General features: G+C 30.8%; 3 protein-coding genes and 2 pseudogenes across 7 annotated transcripts; 2 read left to right on the forward strand and 3 right to left on the reverse strand.

The window, feature by feature from the left end:
• Nucleotides 1–1,562: 1,562 nt before the first annotated feature.
• Nucleotides 1,563–2,794, reverse strand: LOC149878946 (uncharacterized). Its single transcript, XM_090071244.1, has 2 exons — nucleotides 2,224–2,794; nucleotides 1,563–2,094 (listed from the first exon to the last, which is right to left on the reverse strand). The coding sequence occupies exons 1-2, from the start codon at nucleotides 2,568–2,570 to the stop codon at nucleotides 1,563–1,565; spliced, it is 879 nt and encodes a 292-aa protein (XP_089927370.1). The 5' UTR covers nucleotides 2,571–2,794.
• Nucleotides 2,795–12,160: 9,366 nt separating this feature from the next.
• LOC149878947 (uncharacterized) lies at nucleotides 12,161–25,099 on the reverse strand. 3 transcript variants are annotated; one of them, XM_090071764.1, is made up of 3 exons: nucleotides 24,964–25,099; nucleotides 16,055–16,158; nucleotides 12,161–15,922 (listed from the first exon to the last, which is right to left on the reverse strand). In XM_090071764.1, the coding sequence occupies exons 2-3, from the start codon at nucleotides 16,096–16,098 to the stop codon at nucleotides 15,403–15,405; spliced, it is 564 nt and encodes a 187-aa protein (XP_089927890.1). In that variant the 5' UTR covers nucleotides 16,099–16,158; nucleotides 24,964–25,099; the 3' UTR covers nucleotides 12,161–15,402. The 3 variants fall into 3 exon arrangements, with proteins under 3 accessions (XP_089927890.1, XP_089927888.1, XP_089927889.1); XM_090071762.1 differs by having other exon boundaries at nucleotides 12,161–16,158; XM_090071763.1 differs by lacking the exon at nucleotides 24,964–25,099 and having other exon boundaries at nucleotides 16,055–17,490.
• Nucleotides 17,789–21,662, reverse strand: LOC149878948 (uncharacterized; annotated as a pseudogene). The gene is made up of 2 exons (XR_016446905.1): nucleotides 18,457–21,662; nucleotides 17,789–18,365 (listed from the first exon to the last, which is right to left on the reverse strand). The product of XR_016446905.1 is annotated as an uncharacterized LOC149878948 (transcript).
• On the forward strand, nucleotides 21,971–22,426 carry LOC149878949 (uncharacterized). The gene has a single exon (XM_090071765.1). It carries the CDS (start codon nucleotides 21,971–21,973, stop codon nucleotides 22,424–22,426), a length of 456 nt encoding a protein of 151 aa, XP_089927891.1.
• On the forward strand, nucleotides 22,783–24,440 carry LOC145184224 (uncharacterized; annotated as a pseudogene). Its single transcript, XR_016446904.1, has 2 exons — nucleotides 22,783–23,978; nucleotides 24,063–24,440. The product of XR_016446904.1 is annotated as an uncharacterized LOC145184224 (transcript).
• Nucleotides 25,100–25,521: the final 422 nt, after the last annotated feature.

Raw genomic sequence — 25,521 nt, forward strand, 5'->3', positions numbered from 1 at the left:
TTTAACTTTTCTCGTTTCATTTGCAGTATCTTTAAAATAATTATTTTTCTACTAATCAGTATCAACTTTTTTCATATTAATGACATGTTTTCTAGTAAAAAAAAAAAAAAAAGGCGTGCCAACTTGATAGTGCAAATTAAAATTCTGATTCGGCGAAAAACGAGCCGCGAAAAAAATCGCGTCGCGCGAAATTATTCGCTCCGTGGAAATCCGCCTTTAGAAAGAAAATTTTATCTGCTAAAAATTGCTTAAGAAAAAAAAAGCGTTTTTAGATTTGTTTGAGAAAATATTCTCTAAAGTTTAACCCAGAGGGCTAAGTTGAGCAGCTATGTGGTTTTAATAGTTTTAAGTCACATTAACATATTTAAAAAAAAAAAAGGAATTTAAGATATTATTATAAATTGTTAACGGTATTTAATAATGATTAATTTAAAAGTGTTTATGGGCCTTAAAATGTTCACCCAACGAAATTTTATTCTCCGTATTAGATAATGCCGTTTTATTTTTTTTTCAAACCTGCTCAACTTACCCCGACTAGATTACATGACACAAAAGTTAGGTTATAAAAAGAGCTATAATACTTAGGGAAAGATGGCTAAGTATAATCGAAAGTCAAATAAATGAGTAAAATATCAACACTTAAGTGATGCCAGATAAATGTGTTTTTAAGAATCTAAGAGAAAAACAGCAAAAAGTTTTTTTACTTTTTTGATCCAAAATCGAAGAAGTGTCCGTGCATCTCACTTGACCACGGTCCAACAACTATTTGATGCGGATTGTATTACCACTATATATATACCTATCTTTCATCCATTAGATGTTTTATCATTTGATGCGTAGTTTTTGAGATATTTTAGTTGCTCAACTTGCCCCTATGCTCAACTAGACCTGCCCTACCCTATGATTTGAAAAAATGATTTTCATAACTTAGTTTGGTCCGTGATAAATCAGAACTTACTTGTGCTCTTTGGCCCATAAAAGTTACTATTTCAAGCCTAGTCTTTTCCAGAGTCACGTTGCTCATTAAAACCTGTAGATTTTCTAAAATCTTCTTAAATCGAGTAAGAACTTAATAAACTACACAAAATGTGGCAGTCATTAACACCTTACAAATTAGCATTCTATAATAAGAATAAGTTTTGAGAAATTATCTTCGACGTTTAACAAGACTTTAAAAGACAGGAAAAACTTATCCTTGCATTCTTTTTAGATAAAAGTAATCTAAATTAGTAACAGTATATCATCGACTCGAACATATGATAACGTTATCGCACGGTTGCATGTAGCATATGATTATCTGTAGGAGAAATGTGTAGTCATTTTTGGAAACATAATCTTGTTACCAAGGACTCTTCTTACATTTAAAGTCATTTAATATAAAAATGTTTCAGAACGACGTATTTTGGATAAATAATCTTTTCACGGCATTTTTGCTAATTCTTCCACGCATTTAAATATAAACGTTTTCTAACCAAAAATTGTAAGCGCATGTAATCAAAAGAAAACTTGTATTTAGGGCAAAACCAAGATTACGAGATTTTTTTTAATGTATTCTAAAATTGTTAACAATAATCCCAATCTTTATGGTTTTTCGGACGACACTCTATTGGGCATTTCTCAATGGTAGTACTATTGTAATTTCGATAACAACCAACACAATTTTTACTGCTACGTTGTTCTGGAAAAGGTGAACTGCCAGGATAGTTTCTACATAGGTAAGAATCGTGATGCAGTGTATCTGATTTTATCAAAGGCCAAACAAGCCAGTTTAAAATGTTCTGATCGTCCCAACGAGCAACTTCTCTTCCGTTATTCCTACGTTTAACATTGAAAAGAATAATTTTCAAAATTTCCTTTGCTAAGCTTCTATTTTCGCCGCATTTAAAACACCACAAACCCCCCATAATTGCTGAATTATGTTGAGGATGATCTCGCATGACATGAAAAATTTTTGAAGTGTTCATCCATGCTAGAACAGCTTGTTCTTCGCGAGAAGTTAACGGTGAATCAAGATCCCGACCACATGCGATTTGGACAGTTTCGTCAACTAATGGTAAAAATCGCCAAACCATGCCATTGACTTCTTTAAATTTACTGAAAGGAATTGATGGTATATTTAATAATGCCACGTTGCAAAAAAAAAGTTTGGGAAATTTTTTTTTATACTCTTTCTGCCTTTCAAGAGATAGCTCTGTCTGTCCGTCATGATATACTCTTACATACCATTGTGAATATAAGTGACTTCTGTCTGCTTCTTCTGCGACTGATATAACATGACTTCCGTAGCTCTTCCAGGAATTTGCCCCAAATAAAGCATAAGCAAGCACTTTTTTTTCTTTAATATTTGGCTCTTTATCTGAGCATAAACTGCTAATATTTGTCAGATGTTCATTAATACCACTTTCATTTCTTGTTTTATTTGACTCTTTTGCATTTAAATCTAAACTGTGTTTAAATCGTTTTGTAAATCTCAAAGGTTTCATTGACATTGGTATGTAATTCAAAGTAATAACAGCTAATGCTAATATAAAACACCACGCTAAAATAAAAAAAATAGTTGTCTTTTTCATTACTGCGATTTTTGAAGATCAAAGTGCAACCAAAACTTTCTTTTTGAACTCAACTTTCAAGAAAAATTTTATAAAACACTCTTCCAGCTTATTTTTCTGGATAACAATAAATACGCAAAGCGTTTGTAATTTTGCCGAAAACGGTAAAGGACGCAAAACCAAAAATTTGTGGTTTTGCGGTTCTGCAAAAATCGGCAAAATGGTAAAACTATTTATTAAGGGCACAACCTGCTCAAAATGACAACTAATATCTTAAAAAGTCCATAAGAAGCTTTTTTTCTTGGTAATTGTATAAGTGTTCAAGGTCTGAAAATTATTTTGAAATCATTCCTGAATGTTCATGAAAGAATTCAGGTTTTAAAAAAAAGCAAATTTTATTGATTCGTCATAAAGAAAGTTGAATAATCAAATATATCATCATTAAACATCTTAATGTTTTTTCTAACCTCATAATTATTTCTTAACACCTTTTTGTAATTTTGCCATTTTAAGTGCTGGATTGCTTGAGATGGCAAACATTTCAAAAAAGCGAAATGTCAACATTACATATTTGACGTGTCTATCCGTGGTTTGGAAACTAACTTTTTTTTTTCAGACACAGAGAAAGTAAAAAAGCATTATCTTTCTACTACATAATTCATCTTGTAAAAATAACTAAAAAACAACATTTGATAAGAAAAATAACAATTGATCCTGTATATTTAATCAATTTTTGAAATTGATATTAGAATGAAATGATTATTTATTGTTTAAATATTTCAGTTGCACAATCACAAAAACCTGAGCCACAGAATCTCAGTTTTGTATCATTAATTAATTCTTTTCAATTAGATGGTGCATATCTTGGATATAGAAAAGCTGACATACAAAGTGTTGATCAAGACTATACTTTTACACTATCAAACTATTAGATTTCATATCTTTGAAGATGCACATATTGCACATGTCTTTGAAAATACACATGTTACACACCCATTTTTTTTTTCACAAAATGGGTGCATTTTCAGAACATTTAATGAAAATATATTTTTTGGTTAAGGACAAAAAAAAGTTTACACAGTTTTTGTTATTTTACCTTTAACTCAGCATGCAGCATCTATACTTAAATAAGTTAAAATACTTAATATAAGTTCTTTAACTTCCTATTTCGTTCAAGTTGTGCAACTTAATAGTTAAAAAATTCAATAATATTGAATTTTTTAACTGTTAAGTTGGATTGTGTTCATTTATTAGAAAAATTGCAGTTTGACTTTTAAAAAATAAAATCATGATGAAAACAGACAGACGAATTGTTTTATCTGATGCATGCAGATGAATCAAGCGAGATATAAAGTGAGATTATGGCTGAATTCTTTTAATGAAAAATTACACAATAAAAAAGTTTAAGAAAAAAGTACGTCAAAGAGTTTGAAGACTTGATAATTCTAACTGGCATGTGCCAAGTCTGTTACAAAATACTGAATTTGAAATTCGATAGAGATCTTTCTGGTCCACTGCCACAACTTTATGCATTTGAGAATATTCACATTCGGCATTCGACAAGTTTCAACTGTGACTGTTTCATTTACAGGTTCAAAAAATCTCTTTTTTAAACTATTTACCAGGTGAACCAAAAATGACCTGCTTCAGCCTTTTATGGAAAAAACGTGCAAAAAATATTTCTCTGTAGTTCTGATAGGAGCACAATTAACTGTTAAAGAAAGGCAGCAAAAGCTTCTCAAACAGCCAATTGGAAGCTGAACAAGTTGCTTTATCAATCATTTCAAATAAGGAGGCTTGACTTTGTGGAACAGTTTGTCTGAACCAGAACACAGGTGTAAACTTGAATTCAGTAAAGCAACTCCAACCACAGTTAAAAATCTAATACATAAAAATCTCTCTCTATATATATAGTGAACGACCAAAACCTAAATTTGAGCCGAAACCGAAAGTACCGAAATTTTGGTTTCGGCTCAAATTTAGGTTTTGAAACCGATACTGAATTTTGGCTGAAAACAATATCGAAACAGGCTAAAACTTGAAAAAGAGTGTTAAAAATCCCTGAATCTTATATGAGCACCAAATTAAAGCCAAAAAAACTATACTATACAGGGTGACCGGAAAGTTCTGTCAGTAATGTGCATACTTTCCGGTCTCCCATATTTCATTATTTACAAGTGTTTATCATTAAATTTTTTATCAGTTTTGTATCAGTTTAGTACAATTGTAACTGTAAAATGATGCTTATCAATTGTAACTGACTTTGTCAATAGTAACTGGGTTTGTTCTTTCTATTGTAGTCATAATGAATGCTCATCGTTTGTTGATTCAACGACATTATGAGGAAAGACTTACGGGTGCTGAAATATTCAAATTAGTAAAGGTGAATGGAATTACTGAGAGATGTGTTTATCGAACTATCCAACGGTTGCGTGAAACTGGTGGTGTTGAAGACCGTGAAAGGTTGGGTCGTCCACGAACAGTTCGTAACAGTAAGGAATCTCTTTGATACTTTTGTCAACCAAATTTTGGTTTTAATGTTGTTTAATATTTTTTCCAAAAATCTGAACTGCATGAAGATATTACGCGTTTAAATCTTTCTTTGCCAATTTGGATATTATATTTTCGGACCTTGTACTCTGTGACTGTGCAAATATATTTTGCATAATTGAAAAAAATCCAGTGTTCTCAACAGAGGTAGTTCTCATCACAGAAATAGTTTTATATTTAAGATGTTTACCAGCTTTTTACACAGGTTCCAATCGTTTAAAGTGAACTCAATACCGCTGGAAGGACGGATGAGCAGTGTGGTAGCTATTGCAGATTTAAAGTACAGAAATCTTTTAATCATGTAATAAGTTGAGTTTCAGCGTGCTGGGACATCACTTTTGAGTCAAAGCCTGTCAAAATTGTTCATCTGAATGTCTTGTTGTTTGTAGAGCTCAGCAAAGAAGGAGTTTGAATAAGAAGCATGATTGCAAGGCTTTCGAGATTTTTCTATCAAACTTTCAACACTCTTGAGTGAAAAAAGTCCTTTTTTGATCACACGTTGTAGTAAATGATTTAGACACCCAGAAGACTTGTAAAAACACTATAGTTCCTTGAAAGCTGATTTTTTAGATTTGCTGCAATTTCTCTTAAGCAGACTGTGATTTTGTCTTTTAGCTCCCAATCTTTCGCAACATCTTTAAGTCTTTGAAAAATGTTTGAAGCAGTATGTTTGTCATCAAACTAGGAACATGACAGGCAGAATTTGATCCGCTCCCATTTGTCTGAATCGAAGTGTGCCATCACGCTCAAATACTGTGAGGACGGAAAATGAGAATATTATAAACATCACCTTCAAGTTTTACCCGACTCAAACACACTACATTCGAACGAAGAAAAGAGCGAGTCAACCAAAAACACCAGGTGGACACATGTCTAATGACATGAAAAATGAATAAGTCCCACCATTAATGATTAAAACTTTTTTTTCGCAAACACGACTTGAAACACAATGATATGATTTTAATTAGTAAAGTTCTAGAAAGTTTTGTAGCCATTCTGATATAAAGACTAATAAAAAGAAAACTTGTAATACCTGTTGTAGAATACCATGACTCAGAAGTTAAAATAAAAGTACAAAACTTGAAGAAAAAGAAATCCATTGTCTGTAAGAGAATTCGAAAGAACATCTGCGTTTAGATAAAAAAGGAACGATCGAGAAAATCTGAGGAAAGAGAAGAGATTTTTTTGGCTTTTTTTTGGGAGATTTTTTTAGGAAAGATTTTGATGAAGTGTTTTATTTTAAAGAGAGTTTTGAAGATGTGTTTAGAAAGAGTTTTAAGAGATTTTGAGTAATTCTCTAAGTTAGTAGTGTTGTTAAAACGCTTTTCCACATCAGAGGATTTCAGAGGATTTGATTCAGAATTTCCTCGAGCAATTTGATGTCTTTCATGAGTTGACTGTCCAACTGATGATAAGTAGAAAAATCCAACTATTCTACAAATTTTGCTAATAAATGCAAAAGAATTGATTGATTATGAGTAGCTGATTTTACTCAATATTAAAGTTTAAGAGTACAACAGCGGTGGATGATATTGCCCTTGAGTAAATACCAAACATGAGTTGATGAAGCCAGATCCAGGAGCTGTCTTAAATTGTTTCCATCTTCAATAATAAACCTTAGCATTAAACGATCTTTTTTTTTCTAAAAGCTGTATCAAGTGGAGGTCGAATAAAAGCTGTATCAAGTGGAGGTCGATTAAAAAAATGTGGTCAACGTAGAAACTGATGCTTTTTTCTGTTATTGGTGTTTCCAATCTCCTTTTTTGTAGTAGCTGCTCGACAAACAGTTGCCTCTCCGTGTAAATAATTTTATAGATAAAGTCGAGTTTTTGAACAAAACATTTTTTTTGCATTCTCTCAGTTTACATAGCCAAGATTTTTCACAATTTTAAAAGTATTCTCTAACTTTGTAGCAACTAAAAAAGTAGGAAGTTTAATATTATTACTACAAAGGTTAAATTGAAAAATTGATTGAAAAGTTTGAAGGAAAAAACAACTGGTTTTTTTCAATTTGCGTTACAAATCGGTGCTTCGCGGTGTTACTGTCACTAATCGGCACTTTAACACGCACTCAGCAAAAAGTCAATTTATAATAATAACACATTACGTTTTAAGGCCATTAACCGCTGAGGTTTTAAAAATAGTTTTTTTTATCAACTTCTTAGCGATGTATTTAAAAAAAAAAACAAACTAAAAAACTGAGAAATGGTTCAAAAAACTCGAATCATTTTTTTCAAATCAAAGGAGCACTTGATTCGCAGAACCCTATTATTATTATTATATATATCTTAGCTTATTGTATAATTTTATACCTGGTAGCCTTAAATGTTTTTGTTTATAAAATGAAAACGACACAAGATTTTTGCAAAACTTTTTTTTTTTAATTTGTTATGTCACTTTTTCAACAGGTTTGAAATATGGGGAAACATATTTTTTCCATCAGACGTCACAACTCCTAGAACCGTGACTTGAACTTGGTGGTTAGTTTTTAAGTTTCCTTTCACATCAGCACTTAGGGATGTACCGACCATTAATTTGTTAACGATCTTAACCTCAAAACCGCTGCTTTGGCTGCTTAATTCTTCTTGGCAATGGCTCACAATTGCAATCAGTTTCCCAATCAAAAATTGTAGATTTCTTATCTCATGTAATTTGAAGCTTGCAAATATCATTTATAGAATTCAAAATGCAAGCTCCCATCCATGTACATGGTGCAATGTGGACTCAAGTTTTCTTTCCAGCTGTGACACTCTGAAGAAACCTGGATATTTGATGAACTTTTACCAAGCATTCCAGAGATCTGATAGTAGTATCAAGAAGGTCAAAGCTTCTGGCAATTTAGTTCATTAGCCAACTATCTCTGGTTCAGCCAAATGATTGATTTTATACCTTATACCCCTGTGGAGTTGTATCTTCTTCTCGGCATGGTTAATCATTTTTATAAATTTTGCTGTTTTTGCAGTCAGGCGATCATTGTTACAAATTCATCAACAACCTGGACCTTCTTTAACAGCATTCTGAAAAAGACTATCTTCCAGGTGTTTGGTTTTATTGAAAACATTAATCAGTTTAAAAGTTCATTCTTAGAATTGCAAATATGCAATATTACACCAAAGGTATATGCTGTTTTTCACATCAAACAGTTTTTTGATATGAAGAGACTATCCCTTAGTGTATTTGGCGAATTGTTGAACCTAGATACTGTGAGGGCGGTGGATTTATTTCTATTTCTCTATCTTCTTATTTATTTATTTGTTTTAATGTTAAAGTTTTTTTTATGTTTAAAGGACAGGGCTAAAGGGAAGGTTTGGGTTTGGTGTTGTTTGGATTAGGTATGTGGAAGTTGGGAACAAGGTTGATGGTCTGGGGAGTATTTGGTTAGGAAAGGGCTAGGTTTGGGTTGTAGAAAGTAGAGATGGGAATCGAACCTTTTTTTTAAAGTTCGGGTTAGGTTCGGTTCGATTATATCTAATGTTCGAGTTCGGTTCTTAAGCACAGCTCGGGTTCGGTTCGGTTCGGTATCAACACAACTGTTTTTTTATTAGTTACAAAGCTTTACATTCACATTGATAAAACACAAATAAATTAAAGTTATATTAAGTAGTTAAATCATTGCAAATAATTTGAAATAATTTGCAATGCTTTTATACTGCAAGTTCAAAAGTTCAAAAAACAATGCAGTTGCTAATAGCTGCAGTTAAAGTGTACAAAACATTAAAGCAGTAACTTTCTGAATACAGATAATGGTAGCTTAAGTAGCCTACTGTCAAAAGTTTAGCTTAGTCTTTAAAGAAATAATAACTTATGGCTTAAATAATTTTGAGTTAAACAAATTATTTAGAAAAAATTTTAAAAAATAAAATATATTTCAAAAGTAATTATTACTTACTAAAATTACTAACTCATTTTCTCCCAACACTTAAAATGAGAGATAGAACAAAATAATTCTAAATTCGCGGTATGTTACACATTAGGTTATGTATTATGTTTTGTATTATGTTATGTATTGTAGTGAGGTGCAAATTGCAAAATTTTCACATTTTCAAACGAATTTGGCATGGTTAGGGTAAGGACAGTTGGTTTAATTTGGTTCGTTCCCAACAGTTTTAAAGTTCGGGTTCGGTTCGGTTTAGTAACAAGTAAAGTTCGAGTTCGGTTTGGTTCTTTCGTAAATAAGGTTCTAGTTCGGTTCGTTCGGTTCGGGTTCGGTTCGTTTCACATCTCTAGTAGAAAGGTATATGGAGGTTGGGAACAAGGTTGGGGGTTTTGTTAAGGTGGCCAACTTTTTATCAGGGTAAAGAGAACTTTTTAACAAAAAATTGAAAACTATTAATAGACTTTAGCTTTTTTCTATTAATAATCAAAAAAAAAATTGAAACAGTACCAAAAAAAAATTTTTTTGTGATGGCGTCATTAATTATGCGCATAATTAGAGTTATTTACCCCCCAAACTCCCTATTCTTTCATCTAATATAACTAACTCAAAAAGTGTCAAAACTGTTTGAAATTTTGAACATGAATTCTTGAATATATTTATGTTGTCTATGAAATAGAATATTTTAAAACATTTTTAATTTTACCAGGTTGACATTTGAACTTTAAAATATAAAAATTAAGGGAAGTTTAGGACCAAAAGCATGATAAAAATGAGTTTTAAAAAAAAAAATAAAAAAATTTTGCTTCATAGACAACATTCCTAATATGTTCATCTTTAAACCTGCAAATTTTCAGCCCATTATCTATTTTCTATAAAAAGTTTTTTTTTCTGAAAAATTGAGATTTTGCGAGAAAAAAAAAAGTCGCAGAAAAGCTAAAATAAGCTTTAAAAAGTTATATATTCTAATTATATGGTAACACAAACTATTTAATAATGACCATAACCATGTCTCTCCCTCTTCTAATTTATCTTTATCATTATACCCTTTTCTCATGGCTCTGAGCTTTTTACGTCTTTTTTTTAACACAGTCTTCTGTAATATGGTCCGATTGTTTAACACGATGAATATCTTTATTTTGACTTCCCTCAGTAGTATAAAAACCACAATTTACACTTAGTTTAGTAAACACAGAAAGTAGTCCTGTAGCACCGTCATTATAGTTAATAACTGCAGAAGCAAGAATCTTTAATTATAACTCAATTTAAACTGAAGGAAGACTGACAAAAAAGTAACTACCGTCCTTCAGGAGCTCTACTTTGAGAACAATTTTAGTGGTTTCAACGTACAGCTTAAAGCTTTAAATAATATTTAAGGAGAAGCCAAACGTCTTGAGAATTGTTTAGCAAAAATTTTAAGTTAATCGCTTTTTTGGTTAAGGAGATATTGGAGAAAAAGCATTGCTAAGGTCGTTGCTATGAAGCAAGAACCAACTGCTCTTTAAAAAAAGGGCAAATTTGATTAAAATTAAGAAGATTTTTAACTTTTTGCAAAACGCACATTGAAATAGGTAGATGTAAGAATTCAAAACATTAATATTGGTATATTTCTAAATTTTATCAAAAATAGCCTTTTTTTTACTCTGGTACCACCTTAAATGTTTTCTATGTTCGGTCCCTCATATATTACGGCGCGGCTATGATAAGATGTGCGGTTAGAGCATCAAACGTTTCAATAACAATATTTAACGCATATAGTAATAACAACAATAATATTAATAATCGAAATGCAAACAAAAGTACTTACTACTGGTTCTTCTTCTCTTACTTATTTCTTAATAAATATTCTCAAATATTCTTATCAATATATATTCCCTTAATATTAACTCATGCAAATATCAATAAATAATAACGCGTATTTAAAGTTACTCAAATATCTTTTCTTACCAATTCTTCTCGTAAGTTTTCCTTTAAAATCTTCATAAATACTTGTCATAAAATTCTCTTTAAATCTTTAAAAATCCTTTTCTCATAAATTCCTCTTTTGAATCTCTTAAAACTCTTTTCTCATAAAATCTTTTTTTTAAATCTCTTTAAAACTCTTTTCTCATAAAATCTTCTTTTAAATCTCTTTTCTCATAAAATTCTTTTTTAAATCTCTTACTCTACCTTAATCATCTCTTAACCCTCTTAACCAATTCTCTTCTTTTTTTTGAGCTTTTTATAGTTTTCGGCTGTTTACCGTTTTGCAACTTATTCATCATTTATTTATACTAGCAAAAAGCAACCCGTAATACGGGTTATGGTTGGTCTGTTAATTTATAGTGGCTGTTTTCCACAATTTAAAGTTGCGAAACCTTAACTAATACCCTTTTAGAATAACACTTTCAAATTGAAAAAATGAAACCATCTGTAAAATTAAAATAAAAAGTATGCGGAGGTAAAATAATTTACCAATTATTTAACATTATTTATGTAATTTACAACTGACATAGGTCATATCAGTGTAAAGCAGAACCATTTTCCTCGACATTGCTAAGTTCAAAACAATACGTTTTTTGTTAGTGACACAGAATAATAACACTTCATCATGCTTTAAATTGACGAAAAAGTAAAGCTAAATTCTTGTTATATTTCTTATAACACAAACTTTAACTAATATTAATATAAAGCGAACGTAAATTATACGAGTTAATAATTTTTTGGTATCCCCTTGATACATGTTTCTTAAAAAAAAGGAAATTGTCTTTAAAACGTTAAATACACACAAATAAGTTTATTAAAATTAACTGAACATTTGACCATTACTATATATGGCACTTATCTGACCATTTTTATATTTGGCCTCTTTGTTTCAATAGTTTTAATATTTTGACACTAATAAAGGACCTCTCTTCCCCGTTTTGCCTTAATGGTGGTCAGGAGAATAGAGTTATTTTTATTAAGAGTAATCAAGTTTTTGATGAAGACCTTTTACCAGAATAATAAAACGTAAAACAATGACTTACATGTATAATAATTTTTTTTTTTCCTCAAAAGTGTTGCAAATGCAAACTAAGCTAATTAATTAGTTAACCCCTTTTTGCATAACTTTTTCATATTGAATTAAACTAATGATTCTAAAAGCATTCTATGGCCTGACATAAAAAAACCAAAAAAAAATTAAAAAAAAAAATGTTAAGGTAAATAAATTGCAAAATATTTATTTGTATCATATATGATACATCTTGCAGTAGTGGAACTTTATGAAGAAATTATAGACTAATGTTTGTTGTTAAACAGAGTGTTTATCTAGGAATATGAGCTTGATAGTTATATACACTCAATAAAGATATCATTATAAATAAAAAAATTTAATGATGGAAATCTTTAAAACACTTGCGGTCCTTATTTATACACAACGCAGTTTCACACTTCTCACAAAATGGAAACAAGGTGGAACACTTGTCATTTTTGCAATAAGCCCGCTTTTCATTCAATATGGGCCAATGTCCAACTTGATCAAACCGAATCGCTTCATGGGGAATGGCAATTTTTGGACCGACACGAGGCGTGATATCAGCACATTTTACATAAACAACAAATCTGCTACCGCCAATTTGAATCTGACAAGTGGAGTTAACGGATTACGCTTCTGCCGCAGAATCCAGGCATTGATTACGGACATATCAAGCAAGTGGAAAAAGATCCGATGATACCACTTTTTCGACCGAATCTTGTTCCTGTAATAGCCAAGTAGGGAATCAAGCAAGTCAACTCCGCCCATGTGCTTGTTGTAGATAGTGACAATTCCCGGACAGGAAATGTTGACATGGCACATATCTTTTCTTGAAAATCTTTTAACCTCTATTGAAGGTTCACTTCCAATAAAATTGAACAGCAAGATTACAACTTTGTTATCAAACCAGGAAACTACCGATACATCAACTCCGTCAACCTTGGTAACATGTTCGGTAAATGTTCCGCGACCCCTTTGCTTCAATTCCTTATCTGACAAGACTGGGCATTTTCCAACACGGTTCCTATGTGCAGTTCCAACCATTTGAATTCCCCTCTTGAAAATGTAAACATTCAAACCAATACTGTTGAACCAATTGTCAACATACAATTTATGATTGACGTCATCTGGCAAGATTCGGGCAAGACGCATGACAACGTTACTACTTACCCCAAGGTCTGGTTCATTCTTAAGGCAAATGTTGTCACCTCCTCCACAGTAAACTTCAAAATTATAGCTGAAGCCAGAGACACCACTCAGAACAAAAACTTTAAATCCCCATTTGTGCAATTTTTTAGGGTTTTATTGTTTGATTAAATATCTCCCTTTGAACGGAACAATCTGTTCATCAACCGCCAAACTTTCTTATATTGGAATACTATTCAGCTGTTCATTTATTTTGTTTATAAGAGGGCAGATCTTGAAAAGTTTATCGTCTTTATCAGCAGCGCTGTTGTCACAAAAATATAAAATTACAATTTTTTTCCTTAGATGCATAATTTATCATTTCTGATACAGTTAAAAAAAGAGTCATGGAGATATGACAGTTCATAAAAATAAGTAAACAAATACACAAGAGGACTACCAATATGTATAAGAAACTTTGGAAATTTTTTTGAGTTTATGATTAAAAGGAATCTTGCTCGACAAAACGATGTACTAACAAGAATTAGTTGATTTGCTGCCGGATGCCATTTTGATAACACAAGGAATAAAATTTAAAGTAAAAGTTGCAAAAACAATCTAAGTGCGCTGGCCACACTCACCTAAATATAGTAGGCTTAAAATAATCCCATTTCTAGTTAAAAATCTCAGCACATTCATCCAGAGATACACAATTTGTAAACTGCATCATATATGATACAGTATGCAGAAAGGGGTTAAACACCTTATAAAATATAAGTGACTCGATATTTGACAACTGCGCAAAACTACAATATTCACCCCCCGTTTAAAAAGATCCTAAGTTATGTACAACAAATTATTAGGCATAAAATAAAATAACAAAAAAAAAGAACAAAAACACCACATAAAAACTGAAAATCGATTTACCTATTTATAGTAACCTATTTTGACATGGCAGTTAATATAAATATTTATTGAAAATGTAACTATAAAATCTATTTCGAAGTATAAAAGGATTAACAATACTAACGTAAAAAAAAAAAAAAAAAAAAAAAAAAAAAAATCAAATTTAGATATAAATTGCATTTTTAGCATGTTGTCTTGGCTTTTAGTAGATAAAAAGCAGTAAGTTCTAATAATGAAACTACCTATTATTCATCTTTAACAATAGTCACCAACATGAAGGTGTCTATTGTTAAAAATGAATTTTAACAAAAAACATCACAACAATAACACATAACAATAGAATATTTACACCCTTGTTATATTTACACCCAACAAAAACACATAACAATAGAATATTTACACCCTTGTTATATTTTCTAATGTTCTTAAATTATAGTCTTTAGACTATAATTTAAGAACATTAGAAAATGCAGCATTATTTGTGTAACACTTTTTACCTACCATACCTTGAATGAGATGTCTACCAATTTTAAAAAAACAAAATATTAAATGCTCTATTTCTTGAACATGCAAAATATAGTTGACCATGAGAGAAACATGGCTTTTTTGAGATATACCCCAACTCTATCAAATATTTGACCTTGACTTTTATTAATTGTTATTGAATAAGCTAATCTGACAGGAAACTGACGACGTTTCACAACAAAAGGTAAATTAGAATCTGATGGAGCCAACTGAATTTGAGGAGCAAAAACCTGTTTACCACCAGAAACACCTGTCAAAACCTCTGCATCAATATAATTATTTTAAAGAGCACAAACTTTCATTTGAGTATGATTGCATAACCCAGCTTTGAGATCTAAATTTCTAAGTAGCATAATTACACAACCAATTTTCAATTTTAAGCAATGAGGTGGCATACCTGAAGGAGTTAAGCTGTTCAAAAACTCAACAGGAAAGTTATTTCTTTCAGCACTCAAATAAATTTTGACCTCACCCGGCAGACATTCAAGCACTTCTTCATTGATTGATAATGAATCAATATTAGTTGGCGTTAAAATCACGCATTTAGAATAATCAGTTTGATCAGCATCTTTAAAAATCTTTTCAAAAATCGATTTATTTTCTCTAATAATGCACTGATTTGGTATTTTAATGCATCCTTAAAAGGATCCTCCTCTTTGACTGGTATTATTCCATTCCCAAGTTTTAGTAGCCGTTGGGAAAATTCACCTTCCCTATCTTGTACTCTCATATTTTCAGTTAAAGCAAACTTCTGCACCCATTGCCAATGCAAAGATCATTTTATACACGATTCTACTATCTCAGCTGGTTGTCCTCTTTTCAGGCATGTTTAGGTATCATGGATGTTTCATCAAGCAAAAACAAACTAACTTGTCTTAAAAATGCCCGTGAAAAGAGTTAGGAGTAACATTCCATTTGCTATTATCCAATATTGGAACAGGAGGTTTGAATAAGCCATGCAATGTAGATCCATTTGTAAGAAGAGTTGCTGCTATGCCAGTCCATGCAGCTGAAGCAGATTTAAAGCCCCTACTTATTGTTTCAGCAATCAAATAATTATAAGTAAAGGTTTTTCCATTACCAGCTGGTTCATCCATGAAAAACAATCTAGAATGTTGATTTTCTACAATTGCTTGCTCATTCAGTACAGCAAGAAGAGCATTACATACATTTAATTGATTGACATTGAGCAACAGTCTCATTCGATTGGCTTCCTCAATAGATTGTTGAACATTTTCATCAAAATTTTCTAGATTTAAGCCTATTATTTCTATATTTAAGTCTTGCAACAAACGTTTTAAAACACATGCTTCTTGAATCGTTTCAAGGACAACACCATTAACAGTAAGCACATCCTCCCAAGATATTGCTCCTTGTGTTTGCAAAAGTAACAGTCTAAGAAAAAACAATTCTTCAGTTGGATTAACTTTATACATTCTTACTCTCATTTTATTATCAGCCCTTTGTCTAACCTTCCATTTACAATGTTTATCATCAAATATAAAGTGATAAGGAATGTCTACATACGAATAGCAATGTGCTCTTTCATTTTCAGTATTTAACTTAACCATGCCATTAGGTGCGTATCACATTGAGCTGCACGATCTAAAGCCATTAGTTCTGCTCCTTCTCTAAAATACACTAATTAATTTTCAGGTAGATGTTTACCAAGTACAGCACTTTAAAAACACGGAAAAAACATAATATAAACATGCACCAACTACAAACACAACAAATGTGTTTGAATATGTATATAAGGTTGAATATATACCTTATATACATATTTAAACACATTTTTAAAACAATTATATAACACATATTAACACATGCACAAACAATAAAAAACACTTTACATTATTCTAAAAACACATTGATAAAACAACTATAAAGCACTTATTACCACATACACATACATTAGGGTAGGTCGATTTTAGCTTTTTTTTTGAATTTTAAGTTGCGTAATGTTGCAGTTACTGTGTCTAGGTTAGAAATGAGGTTTTGCCAAATCTCAAGTATCCTGGTTTAAAAATGGCTTGCGGATTTACATTTCAAGTCTTAATTTTGGACTAGTTTAGTTAAATTGTTAATTTAAATGTTGAAATATTTTATTTTAAGTATAATAATCTCGTTTTAAAATATCTCGTTTCGAATTTATAAAGTAACCAATTAACGTTTTCTTAAAAAGCGCAATTGTTTTAAGAAGCCAATAAATTTTCGCTAAATCGTTTACACGCATTTAAATTTAAATTTTGCAAATCTTTTTTGTATTTTAAAAGTTCTTGTTTGTATTTAAAAGTATTACCGTAGATTTCCCTAATTCCGAACAGCGTTAGTTCACTTATTGTTACATCTTTTATTTTTGTGGGATTTTTAAAAAGAAAACTGATTAATAAATTGGAAGACTAGGGTAATGAGAATATGAAAAAATATTTTCAAAATATATATTGATACCGTTAAATTTTTTAATTGCAAGAAAAACACTTTTTAAAACCCTGAAAAGCAACAAAAGTAAAACCGACTTTAAAAAAAAGAGACAATTTAAATTGCGTACTGTTCGATGTAGAATTTGATGGTGATTATTTATCTGAAAAAAAAAGTCAAAAATGAAAAATACTTCGTAAGATATCTCAAAAACAGTACTCTTCTGCATAATTAAAATGTTTCCCAAATTTCGAACAGATTTTGAAATGCACTTTTTTTTGCAAAAGCTGGAGTTTTTGCGTGCAAGTAATTAACAACAATATTTAACAATAGTATTTTAACGACATTAACTTAGAAACTTATAAACGCTTTTAACCTTTTTATTGAATTTCTTAACGTCTTGTTTATCTTAATAGTAGGAGAGAATTAGCGAAAAATAGGGTCGAACCCGGACAAAAATGGTATAAAGCTGAAATTTTGCAGAGAGAAAGTAGTGTCTTTGCAGAGAGAAAGCAGTGTCTGGATGAGCGTAAAAAAAAGCCCCGTTGGTTGCGCTACGGGAACATCACTTTTGGGGCAAATTGGGGTACAAAAAAGGGGCAATTTTGACAGCACCAATATATCATAAACTTTATATCGTTGGATCGAAAATTTTATGCTGATCAATATTTATATAAGAACTATTACTTGAAAAAATTATTTTTTAAGTTATTTACGTTTGAAAAATGTAAAATCGTTAAAATGTTTTATTTTTTGTTTTCAAAACATAATAATATAACTTTTGTCTGTGCGCAATTTTAAATGGGAAAAAATTAGAAAATAATATATTCTTTAAAAATAACTTTAAGACTTAAATGCAAATTTCTTTAAAATTAGATGTCCGATATCTTACTTTTCTCAAAACAAATCATCAAGTAAATTTCTCTCGTTTTCAATTTCATCACTTGAATCTTCTTCAATTTCAAAATCCTAAAAATGCAAAATATTTGTTTTCCAAAAAAAACAAAAATATTTAAAGAAGATTATGTGGATATTTAAAAAATAAAATTTACCGTTTTATTACTGCAGTCTTGCCTATGACAGCCACCATACAGACATGCATTTTAATACGTTTTTCCTGCAAGAACACATATTAGTTCCGCACATACTTCTTGACGAAGTTTTACAATCGCAGCGAATCACTTTTAACATATTGGGTGGTGCCACATCTTTGTCTGTTGGTATTGGAAGAAGGCAACCATTATCTAACTTCCATGCCCATTCTTTAGGATCCAAGTTGAAAGATTCATCTAGCATTTTCCATTCAACAACTTGTAGGTGAACTCTAAGATCATAAAAATAAGCAGCACGGTATGTGGGTGGTCACTTTTCTGGCTTAATAATTCCTTCACAAACCATTTGTTTATATTTTAAATACCTAAGAAAAATACTATGAAAGTATGACACTTTCTAAATCTAAATGAGTGACTTAAATCCACAAAATTATAAATAAACTTTCAAATAACAACCGCATTTTCCTTAACGAAGTTTCTGCATTTCCACCAAAAAATTCAATGAAAGCCCTTACTGCAGATTCTCCAACTTCTTTTTTGGTTGCCCAGTAATCCGAAATAATTTCAGATACTGATTGTATACTATTGGATTTTTGCAGTAATTTTAAAAAACTAGGTTTTCCTTTTCCCAGTATTGAAGATGTCGAGTCACATCCTGACCATGCGTGAACAAATAACAGATGTTCTTTAAAATCCATTACTCGAGATTGAGCGTCTTTAATGCTCTAGAGTTTTTTCTTTCTTTCTTGATAAAAAAAAATCTCATTTAATTCATCTTTCCAACAATACATTAGCATAACTGCTATATCAGTATCATCAGCAACAACAATGCATGGTGAAATTTCCTTTGCAACTTCCAACGATTTAGAGACAATTTTCGTGTCAGCATCCCCTTTGCAAATATATACTTCATATCCATCTCGTTTAAGGTAATCTGACAAAAGTAAAATTAATTGTGCCTTGTTGTGAGAATTCGATAGAAAAAAACCTTGTGAATACGGAACTTGATTATTTTCTCTTATAACAAGATTTTGGGAAGAACCTTTGCATTTTCTTCTGATGTGTTCATTAGATTTAATTGAAGATTTCTTATCATAACCATCAAATATAATATAAGTGGTGGCATAATTTTGTCTTATATAGCTAATGTAGGTCTCAACAATTTCTACAAACCTCATACCTTTGTTCCAAAGAACTCTGAGGAGTAAGGAACCTCCATCAAGGACATATTTGCAAAAACTGACATTTGTACTTGGTTTAATTTCGTCGTCAGGAAGAATCACTTTGCGCAAAGATGATTTGTTTGCTTTCAGCATTAGGTTATTTTTAAATAATGGGTGTGGGAGATGAGTAAGCTCGTAATCAAAATATAGTTCAACGTCATCCTCTCTTTCTGCAATTGCTGCAAGTCTATTAAAAAGGAGTGTTGGATCGACACAACAATCAGTTTGTTTGTCTAGTTTTACGCTATTGGTCAAAACATCTAAAGAAAAAAATGTATTCTTCTTTTTAAACTTTGCTTCATTAAACTTAAGGCCGTTGAGAAATGTTTGTAGACGAACACCTATGTTCTCAGCCTCGTCACAATTGACAAGATCTTCACCATTGACTGATACAAGACCCGTAGATAATGAATTTAGATTTCTATCGACAGTATTGAATGGATTTCTTACAGAAAACCAGTCATAAAACAACTCACAATGTTCATAATCGCATACTAATCTTTTAATACCCATTTCTTTATTGCTTTCCGTAACTCCGATGTCAAATCCAGATAATTTATGCATTGCTTCATGAACACTTGCAGAATAACAGATGCTAATTGTCCATAGGTTGCGTACTTTTTCATCAAATCCTCTACCTCTAGTTAAACCACCATTGCATTTTATAGATCGCATCAGGGTCTGCTCTATTACAAGATCAGAAGATAGGCCAGCCCAATACCTTTCAGATCGGCGGACTGCGTGACGCCCATCTAAAAATTGTTGATGTAACCATGGATTCGTTTCTGAAAGGTATTGCATTTCTTGCAAATAAAACCTGGAGCACTTGGCATAGTTTGAATGCCCTGATGCGGCAAATAAGTTTAGCATTTTTGAGATTGTTTGAAGATGCAAGTACCAGTTTCAAGTTCTCTCTGCAACTAAAAATTCCTTTATGATAGTAATATAGTACATGTACAAGATCCATTATTTTTTTTTTCAAATGTAAAAACTTTTACTACACGTAACGTTTAACTTGTAAGTTTTACTTTTCTATATAATAGTTTCAATGTAATAAGACACAACCTTTTTTCGGAGTAAAACTAAATTATCCATTCATACAAAATTATTCATTAAAAACTTTTTTTATGAAAACGAAAGAAATGATAAAAAACAAAAGTTTTTCGCAGTAAAAATTTTCTTTTGAAAACAAAAAATCGAATGAAGTTTTGCGCGGCATTCACTTTTAACACTTTTACACTTTTTAAACGTAAATAACTTAAAAAATAATTGCTTTCAAGTCATAGTTCTTATATAAATATTGATCAGCATAAAATTCTCAATTCAACGATATATAATTAATGATATTTTGGTGTTGTCAAAATTAGCCTATTTTTTGCCCCAATTTGCCCCAAAAGGAATGTTCCCGTAGCGCAATCAACGGGGCTTTTTTTTACGCTCATCCAGAGACTGTCTACTTCCTCTGTGCAAAGTTTCAGCTTTATACTATTTTTGTCCGGGTCAACTCGCAATTCTCTCCTACTATAACGTTTGTTAATAAAAAAGAAATGTCAAAGTTTAAAAAAATGAAGATCGCGAAAGAAAACTTATTACAATTATTACAATACAAAATTACAATGAACAATGATTCAGTCTTTGAATTACTGCCATTTCAAAATACAACTGCGTAAAGGATAAAACTGCATTGCTATATGATAAAAAAAGCACTACAAGCTTCCTGTTTGATTAATGGGGAAGCATTCGCTACGGCTGCAACCGACCTGATACTAATAACTGAGATTTCTTCTGGTTAACTGACAGAAACAGGCAGTGGCTGTGAAGATTTTTTTTTTAATTTATTACAAAAAAATAATGGAAGACAGAATCTAATAAATAGATAATACACACTCTGTACCAACACAATGTTATACCCTTACATTAAAATAAAAGTAATTTTAAGCTTTAAAATTCTTTTGTACCTAACTCTAAGCTTGAGGTCTACGCTAGTATAAATTATTTACTTTTTTAAATTGAATGCCATTTTTTGTGATTTGATATGTACGTTCGGAATTAGGAACACGTGTTCCTAATTCCGAACGAAAACTTTACTTTTAAAATTTAAAAATTAACAATATTTTTATAACAAATATACTTGTTGCTTAATATGGTTCGATTCAGTTTAGGTTCCAGTTTATTTATTTAAAAAAATTAATATGAAATTCAAAAATCAAGCGAAGTTATTCAACTTTAAGTACGATTTTGTTCGGAATTAGGGAAATCTACGGTATAACTTGTTTGTATTTAAAAGTTGGTTTTAAAATTAAATATAAAGTATTAAAAAGTAGGTTCAAAGAAAAAATCGCAAATTAAAGAAATCTTTTAATATCAAAGGTAAATACTTATGATTATTATATTTAGAGTAATGTTTTTACCTACTTATACTAAATATTTTTTGTTTTGCAACTTTTCGAAGGAACTAATGGATTTAATTAATTTAGTCGGAGGAACTAATGGTTTTACTAAATTCCTGAATGAAAATGATTGGGGCTCATGGCCCCCTCATTTTGAAAACGAGGGGGCCATGGGCCCCCTAATTTTTTCAAGAGGGTTTTATTTCTTTATTTTTAAGAAATCCCGATTTTTAACAGTAAGTTTTGATATTTTAGGTTTTTTTGGTGCTTTCACCCCTACTAAAAAGTCACGCTGTTACCCATGACTCTAAGTGTTATACTTTAATACAGTTTACATTTATAATTAGTCCGCGAGAAATGCCAAAAGTAAAGGCTACAATTACACGGATGAAAAGTGAAAAAAAATATTGTGGTGGCCCATGTGAATTATCAATGACAGATCCAAGCACTTTTAGACAGGTTATTCAGTACTATTACTACCTTGTTCATATAAATCCAAATGCAGATATCGTATTAGTGACTCAGCAAATAAGCAATAACATAAAATCAATTTGGGCTACAGTAAACCCAAGTTTACCTCTTATAACGGACAAATCTATTAATAGGAAAGTTAAAGATCTTCTCGCACTTGTTAAGGATATTAATCGCAAGCACGGAAAAGCAAGCGCTAAAAGAAATCTTGATGCAAACTTAGACAAACTTTTTGATATTTCTGCATGTTCCTGTTCATTAGATGTGTTTCCCTGTAGTGACAGAAAAGTTTCATGTTATAAAGAAAATTGCATAGAAGAACATATTGTAAGTACCTCTTGAAGACAGAGCTTATCTTCGTGATCAGAGGAAAAAAATTGGTCCAAAAGGTGCATATCAACTTTCTTCCGTTGATAGATTTTCTGTCAAAAAGATTCAAAGACTTGATAAAGAACGAAAAAAAATATCTCATAAGCTAGTTGATGAAGATTAATCCCTCATACGACACGTAAACTTAATTGAAGAAACAAGTGATTTAACCAATACGGAGGCAAATATTTTATAAATACATGAAAAATTTGTAGTAGATGAAACAAAAAGTATTTTATTTTATTAACTTTTTTTAGGATGAAGGTAAATGGAAACCGATAAATGATCCTATTGGAAAATACAACTTGGTTAAACTTCCAAGATTTGCAATGGAACTAGTCAGAAACGAGTGTTCTTCAAACGTAGGTGCAGCCCTTGCAAATGCTTTACTATATGACATAAAATATCTCCTGAAAAATGATGTTGATATAAAAGATATTTTGATTGATAAATGCAAATTAGATAGGGCCAAGTCAAAAAAAAAAATCGTTAGTGAAGATGTGGACTCAGAACAAATAAAACAGTTAATTTGTCTTGGGGTTGATAGCAAGCTCGATCAGATAACTAAAACAAGTAAAGTAATAAACTCACCTCAAGGAGAAGTACTAAAGAAATGCATTAAACCTCAACATCACCTCACATTCACTTATGAAGATGGAGAATCGAGTGGAAATTATTTGACTCATAGGACGATTCCTGTCACTGGTGCTACAGGCTTAGTTCTTGCTACCGAAACGTTCACTGTTTTACAAGAACATAACAGTTTGGAAAGTATACAAGCTGTTCTTCTTGATAATACTGCTACCAATACTGGACCAATAAGTGGCTTAGTTGTAAAACTAGAAGAGTTTTTAAAAAGAAAACTACATCAAATTGGATGCGCCTTACATCAAAATGAACTTCCGTTACGAGCTCTTTTTGTGAAACTTGATGGTGACACAACCGGGCCAAGAAGCTTCAGTGGTCTACTTGGTAAAAGATGTGCTGAAAATATTCAGGATAGAAATCAAGTTTTGTTTGAATGTATTGAAAACCCAATTGTAGATAAATATATTCTAGAAGAAATACTAACAGACCTTAGTTGCGATCAAAGACTTTTACTTGAATATTGCAAAGGAATAGGTATTGGTAAAGTTTCTGATAAATAGGCTGCCTATAAAAATGGACCGCTTAACCATGCAAGGTGGTTAACACTAGCTATTCGCCTTCTTTGTTTGTATACTAAAGACAATCAACCAACCGTTTCTTTAAAAAAACTTGTATATTTTATTGTTCAGATTTACGCTCCAGCGTGGTTCGAAATAAAAAAATCTTCAAAATTCCACGAATCCCCACGCCTTATTTTTTCTACTATTACTAGAATAAATAATCTCCCCTTTGATGATGTTAAACATATTGTTAAAAAAAACATTAAAAACAACGCATTGTGTCTAAAACCTGAAAATATTCTTTATGCCATGCTAAAAGATAATGAAAGCAATATACGAAACTTTGGTTTTCAAATCTTACTGGCTCTAAGGCAAAGGTATTTTTTTTATAATTAACTAAAATAAATTTAAAAAAAAGACACATAAAATGTGGTAATTGCCTTTGATTTATATTTATAGAGTAAAAACACAAGTTTGGAAGTAAATTTGAAGAAAATTCCGGAAATGAATTTTAATGCTAATTATTGGTATGAGTTGGTTGACATCATCAATACTAAATTTACGGAGCCCCCAACAACACAAAATTTTTCAATTGAGCAAATCCAATATATGATTGACAATAATGTTAAACCTGAAATCCCCGACTTTCCTTCTCACTCCCAGAGTGTTGAGCGAGCGGTAAAACTTGTGTCGGAAGCATCCAAATATGTCTATGGATTCGAGAATCGACACAGCTGCATTTTAACTAAACTACTTAGCAGGAAGATGCGTAAACTATATGTTTCAAAAGGGCATTATTTCCATTCTTATAATGATATTTTTTAATTGAAAAGGTTTTCCTGTATATATATAACCATGTTCAAAATGTTTTAAATTGTAAAAATAATGTTTATTTTGATATTCTTATGCAAATATGAGAATAAAAGTTTCACTTTTTAAATCTTCAAATAGTTAACAAGTTGTTATAAAATTAGCTTAAGTGTTATAAATTATTATAAACTTAAATCATTCAGAAATGCAGTTAATTTTAAAAAACGATTAAATATGAGCATATTTAAAACGTCAATTTTTGCATATAACGCCTTTTAAGGTGTTTTTTCGCATAATCCTACAAATCTTAGAATTTAAATCCGCAAGCGATTATTCATCCAAAATCTCTCAAATTTTGAGAGTAATCATATTTTAACTGTCTCCAACTACTGCAATATTACGCAATATGCGGAATTAAAATCGACCTACCCTAACATACATATCAAAAAAGCATATATGTGAACAATAAACGTGTGCAAACAAAAATTTTAAAAATGACGCAAGAAAATTTAAAAAGATACAAAATATATATTTAAAAACAATACTCTTTACCTTCTTTTTTTTATTTTCATAAGAACTGTAATCCTTATAACAAAATTTAACCTTTACATACTATAGCATGTGACATGCTGTCAGTGTTAGCACAAAATTTTAATTTATTTTTATAAATTTTCTAAAAAAGAACAAAAATAGTTCACACAGAAATTTCAAAGTAGTAATAACCATTTTATGGAAATAGCATTAGTATAACTATAAATAACATCCATACCCCTACTTTCTTTCTAAAAAATAAAATACTGTAAATTAAGTAACAGACCGACCATAACACGTATTAAGGGTAGCTTTTGCTAGTATAAATAAAACTGCAAAAAGAAAAACTTAAACAAACAAAATATAAACGATTTAAAAAATTAAAATCCTTTCTACTTTAAATCCTTTCTACTTTTTCTAATAAAAATTTAAATCCTTTCTACTTTATCTAATAAAAATGTATATATAACTATTTTATTTACTTACTTCAATTATAATATGATCTTAACGATGATTATTTATCTTAATATGATTCTTTATGTAATATATCTAAACTAATAATTAAATTCCAAAAGGAAA

The sequence above is a fragment of the Hydra viridissima genome, unplaced genomic scaffold (genome assembly GCF_058129835.1).
Source record: "Hydra viridissima isolate aposymbiotic clone 2 unplaced genomic scaffold, HvirCarnegie_v1 scaffold_14, whole genome shotgun sequence".
NCBI classification, from domain to species: domain Eukaryota; kingdom Metazoa; phylum Cnidaria; class Hydrozoa; order Anthoathecata; family Hydridae; genus Hydra; species Hydra viridissima.